At 44.4% G+C, this 13,507-nt stretch overlaps 1 protein-coding gene across 8 annotated transcripts in view; it reads left to right on the forward strand.

Moving 5' to 3' along the window:
- The first annotated feature begins 223 nt into the window (after positions 1–223).
- The window catches only part of SUPT20H (SPT20 homolog, SAGA complex component), a 37,452-nt gene continuing 24,168 nt past the window's right edge, over positions 224–13,507 (forward strand). For 5 of the 8 annotated variants that reach the window (XM_082204691.1, XM_082204693.1, XM_082204692.1 and 2 more), the window contains exons 1-9: positions 3,875–4,100; positions 6,309–6,412; positions 8,269–8,304; positions 8,563–8,621; positions 8,701–8,767; positions 10,183–10,309; positions 11,519–11,622; positions 12,781–12,897; positions 13,022–13,075. In XM_082204691.1, coding sequence (XP_082060817.1) covers positions 3,890–4,100; positions 6,309–6,412; positions 8,269–8,304; positions 8,563–8,621; positions 8,701–8,767; positions 10,183–10,309; positions 11,519–11,622; positions 12,781–12,897; positions 13,022–13,075 — 879 coding nt within the window. In that variant the 5' untranslated portion in view covers positions 3,875–3,889. Of the gene's footprint in view, positions 284–3,874; positions 4,101–6,308; positions 6,413–8,268; positions 8,305–8,562; positions 8,622–8,700; positions 8,768–10,182; positions 10,310–11,518; positions 11,623–12,780; positions 12,898–13,021; positions 13,076–13,507 lie in introns of those variants that run through there. The other 3 variants (XM_082204696.1, XM_082204694.1, XM_082204695.1) reach the window with 3 other exon arrangements.

Below are 13,507 nucleotides of genomic sequence, written 5' to 3' on the forward strand. Positions count from 1 at the left end.
AGTTGCCTTGATGGTGGCTGTTCTTAAGACGGAAATTATTCAGAGAAAAAACAAATTTTGATGGTATGGAATAGGAAGGCTCTCCCCACTAATGGACTCCCCTTTTATCATAAGGGTCCACACCAATGTCATTGATGGCTTATCCATACTTCCTTCCTTGCAATCTCTCACACCAGAAGTCTGATTTTGCATTCTATGTCACAAACAAGGGTGAGCGTCACCGAGGGCCGATACCATAATGCAACACAAGCTAGACTTATGCCTTATTCCATCAGAATGAAAGGTCAGGTCAAGCATTCTCCTATTACAGAGCTTTTAATTATCGCTAGAACACTCTTCTGGCTGTAACATAAATAATGCATTATTGTTACTATGGTGTTATATACCAGCATGGTATTCTAATGCTTTTACTTCTCTTTCACAAAGGAAAATAAAAAGGAAGAAATGTGTTTTAGCTATAATTACATGTTTGCTTATGCCATGGGGGTCATAAAATGGAACCTACCACACGGGTGCTTATGTGCTGAATTTCAAAAGGCTGCTCAAGTGGCTTGGAGATCCCACTTTCTCACCTGCAGCAGCTATGTTATAACCACTGGTGTTGACGGGATAAAGAGAAATGTACAAAGAGGTCTGCCAAGTGCAAGGTGAATGGGCATACCCTCCAACATTTCTCTGATGAAAATAGGGACGTCCCATTCCATAACGATAATTTTACTATTTATACCCCACACATCTTAATGGGTTGCCTCAGCACTCTGGGCAGCTCCCAACATATATAAAAACATAATAAAACATTTTAAAAACTTCCCTACTGCCTGCAGAAGGCCCGGGGGTTGGATAACTCCATACCCTCCAACATTTCTCCAAAGAAAATAGGGACACCCTAAGGAAAAGCGGGACATTCCAGGATCAAATCAGAAACTGGGACGGCTCCTCTAAAATCAGGGATGGCCCTGGAAAATAGGGACACTTGGAGGGTCTGATACAGTACTGTTACTGTAACATCTACTAGACTGGTTGCTAGAGCACTTCTGGACCCCATTTAAGCTGCTTTCAAAGCCCTAAATGATTTGGGCTATTTAAAGGACTATACCCATATAGTCCTGTCCACCCTCTAAAATCTGCAACATAGAGCTACGCCTGAGGCCTTTCTTTATTGCCCTCCTGCTAAATAAGGGAGATTGGAAAGAGTAAAAGCTAGGGGGCTTCTGTGGTGGCCCCATGTCTCTGGAAAAAAACAAACAAACCCTTAACATCTAGAAGCCCAGCAAAACTCCAAACTTTCAAGAAATCTCTTTCAGGTGGCTTTTATTGTTCAGCTGTGGTGATCTTTTACAGCTGATTTCATGAACAATGTGTTACAGAAAGGTGGAGAAAACACCTGGGGAGCTGCTGGCATTCAGCACAGGGATAGACAGTGAAGTAGATGAACTAGAGCAGTGTTTCCCAACCTTTTTTGGGGAAAGGCACACTTGTTTCATGAAAAAAATCTCGAGGCACACCACCATTACAGCCCCGTGACGTCAGCACGCAGCGTCACGCCGGGAGGGACATGAATTGCTAGCAAATTACATAATCACCTCCTTCAGGGCTGGCTCATCTTCTCCGAAGGCAGAACCCCATTAATTAACAGCACAGACTCACACCATAGCCAAGACGAGGGGGGAAAACCTCAGTCATGCACAGTCATGCACATGTGGGGGCTAAATGAGGACGAAGACCGGGCAGAGAGCAGGGTTCAAATCACCCCACCTGGCCAGGACAATCCCTGGGTGCTCCCTTGGGCCACTCGCCTGACCCACCTCGCAGGGCTGTTGTTGCGAGGATAACACGGGGAGAACCACGCGCGCCCCCGGGAGCTCCTTGGAGGAGAAAGCGGGCGATGAATGCAATGCACGAAATATATGAGAGGCGACCAGGTTTTGCAGGTGAGGGGCCCCCACCAGCCTCCGCTTCCAACACCCGGCACAACGACGCCGAAGTTTCCCCCCGGTCTCGGCTCGGGGAGCAGCGCTGCTCCCCCCCGGCTCCCCTTCGCCCTCCCGGCTTTCTCTGCCGCCCACTGCGGACCCCCCTCACCTGCCAAGTCCGGAGCGCCGGTGGAAGTTGCATGCATGCATGCAGGGCGCCGCGTTGCCATTGCATTGCACTGCACTCCATGCAACGCCTGCACGCATGCATTGCCTTGCACGCCCGCCAAGGGGTCTCCCCGCGGTTCGATGCGTCCCCTCCGGCGCGGATGCAGCATTGCAAAAATAACACACACACCCCGACGCAGCCCTACCTGGGGGGCAGCCTCCGCCGCTCCGCCTCCGCGGGGATCCCCGGACTCCATCCTGCCGCCCGATCTCTGCGGGGACGCAGGCAGGCTGCGTGGGGTCTGCGCGGAAGAGCCCCTGCCCGCCCGGCCGCCGCCGCTGCGCTCATTCCATGGCCGGGAGAAGAGTGCTTCAAACAAAACGCCCGGCCCGCCAGGCCACGCTGGGAAACGTAGTTTGCGCACCCCGCGCGGGCGCGGAGCCCAAGGGCGAGGGGACTACGGATCCCGGCAGCCTCCGCGCCGGGGACGGAGGGGGAGAGGCCAGGTGCAGGGATGGAGGGACGGGTGGGCGAGCGAGTGAGTGGCAGCCGCCAAGCCTTGGCCGAGAGCCAGGAAGGGCCTCCCCGGAGGAGGAGGAGGAGGAGGGAGGCACAGAGCGGGAGGGAGGGAACCCCAGGGGTCATCAAGTGACTGCGCCCCAATCAAAAATTTGACTTAAAAAAAAAAAATCCTTCAAATTTTTTAATTTTCCCCGCGGCACACCAGGCAACATCTCGCGGCACACTAGTGTGCCGCGGAACAGTGGTTGGGAAACACTGAACTAGAGGCATGATTGGTGTCCTTCTGTCCCAAGTGAAAAACTATCCCCTATAAAATTTGTATTAATTAGAACAAACCAAAATGCAATCCTGACATCTAGTGGGCAGAGCAGTAACTTGTCAAACCAGTCAGCTGGTGGTTGAGCACACCCATCAATGAGGATTTGATGTAATTGATGTGTGTGGGGGGGGGGATTTCTGAAATTTGTCCTGGATCTTAGGCAAGTCAATCAAAAAATTGTGGGTTTTGGGGCGCTTTTGTAAAAAATAAAATAAAACAAAACAAAACTGGAGCCTTCCTAAAAAAAAAAAAGGCTTGTTTGGGGTGTCCTGGTTTTTACTTATTGAAATATGGCAACCCTACAATGGTAAATTGACTTTATGGGATAACCTGATTGAAGGTAAAGGAAGGCAAACATTATTATGGAAGAAACCTCATGGTGCAGTGACTTGAATGCCTCTGTGTTGAGCTTTTAAATGCCTTATTGTTTTCTTTGTTGGCACAAAATAAGAGCCAAGTAAGGAAGATAATGGAAAGCCTCTCTTATGAGGCAGTGGTTAGGGCAGTGGTTTTCAAAGGTGCCATGATGGTGCCATGCAGGAAAGTAAGGGAAGTGTGGCGGGAAGATTCAAGGCCAATAAAGGAAACATTTAAACACTTCAGTGCAGCGTAGCATGGTATCGTATCGAAATATATCTATTTTTTAATCTTTTCAAAATGAGAACAAGAGCATCAAGTGATGCTGAGGACAATCTCCTCCTATAAATGAGATTACCCTTGGAGACATCAATGTAAATAATGCAGTGTTTCCCACCCTTGGGCCTCCAGTTGTTTTTGGACTACAACTCCCATCATCCCTAGCTAGCAAGACCAGTGGTCAGGGATGATGGGAATTGTAGTTCAAAAACAGCTGGAGGCCCAAGGTTGGGAAACACTGAAATAATGATAATGTGCTGTTCTCTTTGACATGGGGGTGGGGTTAAGATTTTTATTGGAAGCGGTTCTCCGTGTGATTGCTACGTGTCTATGGAAGCTGGGCCTTTGGAACTGAACGAGCTTCCGGCGACAACAACAACAAGCAGCAAGAGCGCTCGGCCGCTTCCCGCGTTTCCGTGGCAACCGCAAGCGTCCGCTGCACCCCAGCGCGCCTGCGCGGGACTCTCTTTCTCGAGGGCCCCGGAAGCACTTACGGCGGAAGTGGGCGATGGAAGCGCCGCTCGGACAGAGGCGGAGGCGGGTAGGTCTCTCGTTCGCCTGGGGGGGGGTGTAAAGGAAAGGGGTTGCTGAGCGAGGGGTCGAGCTGGGGGTAGGGTGGGGTGGGGCGGCAAAGCATGGGTATCCCCCACCCCACACACCTGTGTCCCCTGCATCGAGGATGGGGGTGGGATAAGGTGCCTCTTCCTCTTCTGTTTCTTTTTTCTTCTCCTCTCCCCCCCCCCGAACATTTCTGGAGGGGTTATTTGCACGGAATTGTGAAGCTGCGGCGGCTCCCTCCGCGGCTGCGCTATAGGTGGCCATTCCCCTCGTCGTCGTTACATAGTGCGCATTTGTTTCTCAAGCTGGTTTCTCCAGCTGTTGTTGGACTACATCTCCCATCATCCCTGGTCCTGCTAGCTTGGGATGGTGGGAGTTGTAGTCCAAAAGCAGCTGGAGACCCATGCTTCGGAAACACTGATCTAATTAAATGAAATGCAGATATACTTAATATCAGGGTTTGTTTTTTTCCTAAAAAAAAGTTTGGGGATACTCTCATTTTCCTGTTGTTGTTTAGTCGTTTAGTTGTGTCCGCCTCTTTGTGACCCCATGGGCCAGAGCACGCCAGGCACTCCTGTCTTCCACTGCCTCCTGCAGTTTGGTCAAACTCATGTTGGTAGCTTCGAGAACACTGTCCAACCATCTCGACCTCTGCCGTCCCCTTCTCCTTGTGCCCTCCATCTTCCCCAACATCAGGGTCTTTTCCAGGGAGTCTTCTCATGAGGTGGCCAAAGTATTGGCGCCTCAGCTTCAGGATCTGTCCTTCCAGTGAGCACTCAGGGCTGATTTCCTTAAGAATGGATAGGTTTGATCTTCTTGCAGTCCATGGGACTCTCAAGAGTCTCCTCCAGCACCAGAATTCAAAAGCATCAATTCTTCGGCGATCAGCCTTCTTTATGGTCCAGCTCTCACTTCCGTACATCACTACTGGGAAAACCATAGTTTTAACTATACGGACCTTTGTTGGCTAGGTGATGTCTCTGCTTTTTAAGATGCTATCTAGGTTTGTCATTGCTTTCGTCGTTACATAGTGCGCATTTGTTTCTCAAGCTTGGGGCTCCAGCTCTTGTTGGACTACATCTCCCATCATCACTGGTCCTGCTAGCTGGGATGGTGGGAGTTGTAGTCCAAAAGCAGCTGGAGACCCATGTTTGGGAAACACTGATCTAATTAAATGAAATGCAGGTATACTTAATATCAGTGCTTTTTTCTAAAAAAATATTTTGGGGTACAGTGGTACCTCGGGTTACAGACACTTCAGGTTACATATGCTTCAGGTTACAGACTCCGCTAACCCAGAAATAGTACCTTGGGTTAAGAACTTTGCTTCAGGATGAGAACAGAAATCGCGTGGCAGCAGGAGGCCCCATTAGCTAAACTGGTACCTCAGGTTAAGAACAGTTTCAGGTTAAGAACGGACCTCCAGAACGAATTAAGTTCTTAACCCGAGGTACCACTGTACTCTCATTTTCCTACTCGTATTGAAATACTGCCCCTCAAGGATTGATGGGAGTTGTAGTTCAGCAACAGTTGCTGGAGACCCAAGTTTGAGAAGTCTGTTAACTGCGTCTACATCTTTAGCTGCTCTTCTTTTTCATCAGTAAGCCGTCTCAATGACCAGTGTGTTTGTGCAGGGAAACCCCAGAGTCCTATCTCAGTCAACCCCCCTTCAACCTCCATTTAGATTTTATTTTCCTATTTTTGACAAGTAATAATAATAATAACAATAATTTTTATTTATACCCTGCCAATCTAACTTCCTTAGGGCCCGGGACCACTAGGGTGTTGCTATTTATGGACCTTGAGGCTCTTCGTGGGGCATACCGGGAGAGGCGGTCCCGTAGGTACGAGGGTCCTAGGCCATGAAGGGCTTTAAAGGTCAAAAGCAGCACCTTAAATCTGACCCTGTACTCTACCGGGAGCCAGTGCAGTTTGAAAAGCACTGGGTGAATATGCTCCCATGGCAGAGACCCCGTGAGGAGCCTCGCTGCAGCATTCTGCACCCGCTGGAGTTTCTGGGTCAGCTTCAAGGGCAGCCCCGCGTAGAGAGAATTACAGTAGTCAAGCCTGGAGATGACCGTCGCATGGATCACTGTGGCCAGGTCAGGGCGGGAAAGGTAAGAGACCATAGAATGTAAATAGAATGCCTTATATATTTTTGCAATAAGTGCTTTTCCTCTTCTCTCACCAATTCTAGAGTGCCTTAAACATGGACACAGGAAACTGAAAGTGCTCTTCTGTGCCCAACTCCAAAACATCATTTTTGGATGTTGTCATTGGGCTTCAGTCATGATGGTAAGATTTTTCTCTCTTCTGCTGTCAGATTCTGGTTTCTGCAATGTGTGCTTGGGACATGGGAGAATAAATTAACTGTGTCTTCTCTTTTTATTATATGTAATTAAAATTAAAACATTGTTCTATAAGGCGTGTTCAGACCTTGGTCAGATTAAACCACGGTTTAGTGAACCAAGAATGCTACATCTGAACCAGTTCAAGATGATAGTGAAATGTGGATAGTGAACAGAGGAGCCAGATGTGCAGCATCTTAAGATCTTTCTTGAGGCTCCTCTCTTTTCTAGTGAACACTTGCAAGCAAGATGGCGTGAAAGCGTTATTTGCTGATTGTTGTGCAGTAGATTATACAGGCAGTGACCCATTTGCATTACGTTCTGGACTTCCATGTGCTTCAACCACACTGCCCTGTTCTTCCCCTTTTTGTGACTTTTGGGGTCTCTTGGATTCAGGCCAATGCACATATGCAGGGTTGCACACATTTTGGACAAGCGTAAAATGGCCGTTGCCTGTATAACAAGATATGTGTGAGTGCTGTAGACATGTCTGTTTGCCTCTGTCAGTCACTATACTAATAGAGTATAGTCTTGGATGGGTGAAATAAAAAGCAAGATGCAAATGTGATGGAAAGCTACTTTTAAGTCCTGCTACTAGTTAGTGACAAGTGATGAAAAGCCAAGAACAGCCCATTTCATCACCAACTTTTCCAGTATTGCCTGAGGTTATTAATACAACTATCTCCATTTTTGTGAATATAGTTTAAGATTATTTTCTTGTACTAACAAGCTTTATGGAGCACATGCAGTTATGTATCTTATTATAATAAAAAAATCATATGGTCCTTTCTTCCAAGTTCTCCTGTCTAGGAAGTGAATTCTTAGTTGTGATTAAGCATTAATGTTAACACCAATGTTAATTGTGGGTTCGGATACCCAGGCTTCCTGTTTAACCCTGATTTAAAATTAGCGTTAGTTCTGTCTTGAAACCATAATTTCAAAACATAGTTTAACAAGAGTCTTCTTCAGCCATATTTAACAACAGTTCTGACATGCTTAAAGAAAAACCAGAGAATTTGCTGTCAAGCTGGGAGAGAGCAGCCTGCTCATGGTCTCTTAAGCATATGTCTGCATCAGACTATAGTATAGGCATTGCCAGTTATACATCTGCTTTGAGGTCGCTGCTGCTGACAAAAACCACAATGTAAGCAAACTTGTGCCTGTCTCAAATATTGTCTTAATTGTCTGCGACTGGATGATTGTTGATAACTTATTGCTTGCTCTCAAGTCCTAATTATATTTACTCAGAAGTCTGATTAATTTTCATGAGATTTGCTTCTAGGTAACTACACTACTAAATAAGGTATTTGTAATAATTGGTCAGAACACTTTATCTGGTGAAAAAATGATAGAATTATATGATACTATCAGTGTTTGAAATTAGCCAGGGGCCAGGTGCATTTTACACCTGAATATTAACCCCTTGTGACCAAGTGAAGATGCCCAGGTGTCAGGATGGCATCTGGCATCTCCACTATCTGGAAGGGCATGCCTGGGGATCATTGATTATTGATTGTTTTCACACACTAATACCCCATCCTGTAGAATTCTGTCAGTTCTATTTTATCTGCACAATCAGAATGAATTTCAGGAACCAAAAAGTTATATTGAAAAATATGGCTTTGGAGCCATTTCCCCCCAAAATGGCAACTAGGCATTCCACTTTGGTGACTAACCCTGGTTTAAGGATCCATTTGGTGCCTAGAGTTTCTAACACTGGGAACTATTTTATATCGGATGATACAGTACAAGAATCTATATTAACATATGCTTTCTAAGAAAGGTCTTTTTATCATTTTGCAGCAGCAGGCTTTAGAACTTGCATTGGATCGTGCTGAGGTAAGTAGTAGATTGTATGAATTGCACACATTTAATGTTACATTTAATAATCATCTGCATTGTACCAAAGTTTCCCCAGTTATTCAGAACACTGTACAGAAAATAAATTTCATAAACTGAAAATGTAATAGAAGAGAAAGAGAGCTATCACTCATTTTTTGTTTAATTTAATGCAAACATACACACTCCTAAATCCCCTAAAGCAGTTTGCATATCTTTGTACCACTAAGCTTATTTGTGTGGGTTTTCTTTTTTCAGTATATCATTGAAAGTGCACGCCAGAGGCCTCCCAAACGAAAATATTTATCCAGTGGGAGGTAAGAATGATTTAGTGCCTCTTTTTTACTTCAACAGACAAAATGGTTACTGAATTGTGTTTCCTCTTCACAATTTTAGAAAATCTCTGTTTCAAAAATTATATGAACTGTATCTGGAAGAATGCGATAAAGAGCCTGAAATAAAGGTATGTGGGACTTATTTGCCAAGCACTCGCTCCATTACTGTCTTGCTGGTGGTCTGCACTAGAGCTCTGATAAGCCCCGCTTTCATTTTGTGTAATTAATATTTATATACTGCTTTCTTTCTTTTTTTTTTAAAAAAAAAGCTATTAAAGGAATTGGCATTTTCACGCAATGCCCAGTGTCAACTGAGGTTCTGACTTGGTGTTGAGGATGGGGAGAAGCAACACCTCCCTGAAAGTAAAATCCAAAAGCAATATAGTGCAGTTAGAATGTGTGCTTCTCCACATAGTTCTTCCCAGAGGCAGGTTACTAGATTGGCAGGTTACTAGAGTAAAGGGCGCATGGTGGTTCTGGCCATCATGGCTTTGGTGGTACAGCAAAGAGCACTTATTTCCTAGATCTGATCTGAGAGTAGAGCAGATAACAATATCTGGGTGAGATTAGGACCGCTCCTGCCATGTAGGTCTTCCTACAGATTTGTTGGCAGGTAGAACTTGAGCAATGCTAAACGACTCCTTCCGTATAGAATTGAGTTTGGAAACTGTGGCCCTCCAAATGTTGAACTCCCATCAGCCCCAGCCTGCATAGCATAAGGTCAGAGATGTTGGGAGTTGTAGGACCAGAGGTTTCCCATCCCATCTATAGAAGGTGATGAGGAAAGCCCTCTTTGTGAGGGATAATCTAAAACCCCACAGCCCTTAGTTTCCAGCAGGAGGAGTCTGACACTCTTTTGGGAAGCGATCAAGAGATTGTAGTTCTGAACAGGGCAACATTCTATGAAAATGCATTGCAGCAAACGCACGCTAAAGCCTCGTTTTCTTAGTGGATGGTTTTATTAACTCAGGAAAGTGGCGGTGTTAAATTATTTTGAGAGATTCAAAGCAGTTCTTAAAACCTTCAAATAAATGAAGGTGCACCAACTTTGTTGAATAAAAGTAGGTTGAGGGGGCGCTGCCAGAACCTCTATTTGCTGCCTTGAGTTCCATGGAAGAGAGGAAAGGATATACCGTACATGTAATAGATAAACAGTAAACATAATTATTTGTTATTGGGAAGTGGAGTGGATAGGAATGGTTGAAGGCAGGACGAGTGTAGCAGCGTGTGAAATTGTCCTTTGGGGAAAGAAGTCTCCTATTCTTGGCTCTACCTTCACCAGGAGAGCAGAGTGAATAATTTGTCCCTAGGCTTTTCTCAAGAATGTTCCAAAAGATCGAGCCCTTCCCTTTTTGTTTCTTTCCCTGCAACCATTAGTTCTTCAGCACATAGAATGAAATGTTACTTATGAAACCGAGGTAGACTTAGTAAGGTAATTATAGTGAATAGCTGCTCGTTTCCGTGTTCGTTATTTCATGTTGTAAGTAAACAGTTTTAGCTCCTGGATGCGTTGTTTTCATGAGTGTCACCCATTTTGAAACAGAAGCTGAGGCGAAATGTGAACTTGTTGGAGAAGCTGGTTTTGCAAGAGACATTGTCATGCCTAGTAGTGAACCTGTATCCAGGAAATGAAGGCTATTCGCTGATGCTGAGGGGGAAGAATGGGTCAGGTAAAGTTAACACTAAATAGCTGTTAACCTCCTGATTGTGCCTTAAAATAAACAGTGCTTCAAGTTGCTGGTTTTATTAAAAACTCTTTTGTGCTATTACTGTCTTTAGCTGAGAATAAATCTGTTTAAAGCCTGATATGATCTTCTGGACTCTGTGTGTCTGTTTGAATTCTTCCAGCTACTGGATTTTGTTTTACTTAGTAGAACAAAGACCATGGCTGTCTTTCTCTTGATCGGGGTGGCTAACCAGTGTGCCCCTATGCCCAGATTTTTTCCTCACCACCCCCCTAAGTTTTTTCTCACCATGCCCTCAAAGTTGTCATTGGGGGAAAAGGATTTTTTTGCTAGACAGACAGACAGACTGCTCCTTGGGATCCTCCACTGCCACAATGTACAGTACTCCCAAGGCCTTTCTGAAACGTATCCTTTTTAAAAATTACTGACTACTCCCATTTATTCAGATATTAAATTGTACTGATCGCACCTGTTGTGACGCCAAAAGTATTTTTGTGACCACTGCCCCCGAGACTGTTAAAAATGTGCTCTTTACATTTTCTGGCCACGTCCACTTTTAAACATTTTGGCTGTGCCACCTTGACATGCTCCCCCCCCCCCCACGAGAGTTGGCAGTGTGGCCTTGACTAGAACAAAGGTTGGCCACCCCTGTTCTGGATCATCCGTTCATTTAAAGCATTTTTAACCAGCCTCTCTGTGAGGTAGCTTGTTACGTACAGTGGTGCCCCGCAAGACGAATGCCTCGCAAGACGGAAAACTCGCTAGACGAAAGAGTTTTCCGTTTTGGAGGGGCTTCGCAAAACGAATCTCCTATGGGCTTGCTTCGCAAGACGACAATGTCTTGCGAGTTCCTGCTGGTTTTTTTTCCTCCCCCCCCCTTTTTCTAAGCTGCTAAGCCGCTTATCAGCTGATCCGATCAGCAGATAAGCCGCTAATAGCGCTAATCCGCTAATGGGCGGATTAATCCATCAATGGGCTAATCCGTCAATGGGCTTGCTTCGCAAGACGAAAAAACCGCTAGACGAAGAGAATCACAGAACGGATTCTTTTCGTCTTGCGAGGCACCACTGTATCAGAATCACAATTTTGTAAGTTAAATATGTGTTGTTGTTTTTCTTTTTGCCAGAAAGGAATAATTGTGAAAGCAAATAGTTCACACGCATATTCATAGTCAAATGCATTCTTTTAATGCAGATTCAGAAACCATTCGACTTCCTTATGAAGAGGGAGAATTGCTTGAATATTTGGATGCAGAGGAGCTGCCTCCTATTTTAGTTGATCTCCTGGAGAAATCACAGGTTTGAAAGACTTTGAAATGGTGTTTCTGGTTTTGCTTTAGTGATTGAGGGGTAGTGGAAGTAGCAGTAACAGTATGTGTGTGTGTGGGGGGGTGTCTATCAATGTGGCTGAACCAGAACTTGTCTTGCCATGCTTGCTAAGGCTGCTAGGAGCTGTGATTCAGCAGCCTTTGGAGGACCAAGGGTTCCCCATTCCTGCTGTATATAGTATATGTTCAACTAACTGACCAAATTCAGTGCTGAAGCAATGATTCTTCAACATCAACTTCGTTGGACCGGCCATGTTGTGCGGATGCCTGATTATCGTCTTGCAAAGCAACTACTCTATTCCGAACTTAAAAATGGAAAGCATAACGCTGGTGGTCAACAAAAGAGGTTTAAAGACTCTCTCAAAGCAAATCTTTAAAAATGTAGTATAAACCCCGACAACTGGGAAACACTGGCCTGCGAGCGCTCCAATTGGAAAACAGCCTTTCCCAAAGGTGTCATGGACTTTGAAGACACTCAAACTCAGGACGCAAGGGAGAAACGTACTAAGAGGAAGGCATGCTTGATAAATCCACACCGTGATCAACTCCCGCCCGGAAACCAATGTCCCCACTGTGGAAGGACGTGTGGCTCCAGAATTGGCCTCCACAGTCAAGTACGGACTTACTGTTAAGACAGTGTTCATGGAAGACAATCTTACTCGGCTACGAGGGATCACCAAATAATAATAATAATAATAATAATAATAATAATAATAATAATAATAATAATAATAATATAATATTAGAAGAAGGAGTATATGTTCAACTAACTGACCAAATTCGCTATCCTGTCTGGAGACCAAACTACCATTTGGGTTCTAAAACTATGGTTACAACAAACCACAGTTCGGCATAATGTCTAAACTGAGCACTAGTATAAAATTACAAATTTCAAAACTTATGAGCGACGCTTGAAAAATATTTGTAACCCTTAAGAACAAGCACCAGTTTTTACATAATTTGGTTATTGTCCTTAAGTTTAATAATAATAATAATAATAATAATAATAATATAAATAGAGTTTTAAAAAAGAGAGATGAAGTATTCCCAGAGATCTAAAGATCTGTTTAGTTCCGGGTATAAACATATGGAAATGCTGATACGTACATTTTTGTTTGCTTTTAAATAGATAAATATTTTTCATTGTGGCTGCGTCATAACAGAAATACGTGACTATAGACAATCTGGTAATCTCAAATCTCCAACATACCAAAGCAAGTACATACTTCTGCGCCCAACAATGCAGGTAAACAACTCGTGTTTTTCAGCTTTGGTGTTGCTCTTATTTTTTTTTAAAAAACAATCCTGATGCATCGTATTTAGAAATCCTGTACTTCACAAGTAATGAAAGGTTTGCCTCATTTTTCTAGACCTTGATTTGTGATGTGCATTCCATTACAAGCGACAACCACAAATGGACGCAGGTAACAAACGTGGCAGCTAAAGGAGTTGGTTTCACTAGTGTGGTAGTTTCCTAGTATTATGGTATATTGTGATGATAATTTCTGGTGCAGTATGGTCTTCCAACCCCAGGAAAGGCCATCTTGTTCAGTTGCATAAAGGTCTACTAGGAGATGAATAGGCCTAGGTTTCAGTGAAGTGGCAAGGTTATGTCTGAGCTCTGCTAGAGGTCTCAAGTGATTTAATTCAGTGCCATAGATAGATAGATAGATAGATAGATAGATAGATATTTAAAACCCTTCCAGATAAGATTGGAAAGCAAGCATGTTGGAGAAAAGGCTAGTTTAGAGTCTTCCCTGACATCTTCTTTGTGCTGGAAATAATATTCTTTGTGCTGGAAATGTTTTGTATGAAGGAAAATTTGCTCAAGACCCAACCCTGCAGTTTGCCACTTC

The sequence above is a fragment of the Podarcis vaucheri genome, assembly GCF_965113315.1.
Source record: "Podarcis vaucheri genome assembly, chromosome: 17".
NCBI classification, from domain to species: Eukaryota; Metazoa; Chordata; class Lepidosauria; order Squamata; family Lacertidae; genus Podarcis; species Podarcis vaucheri.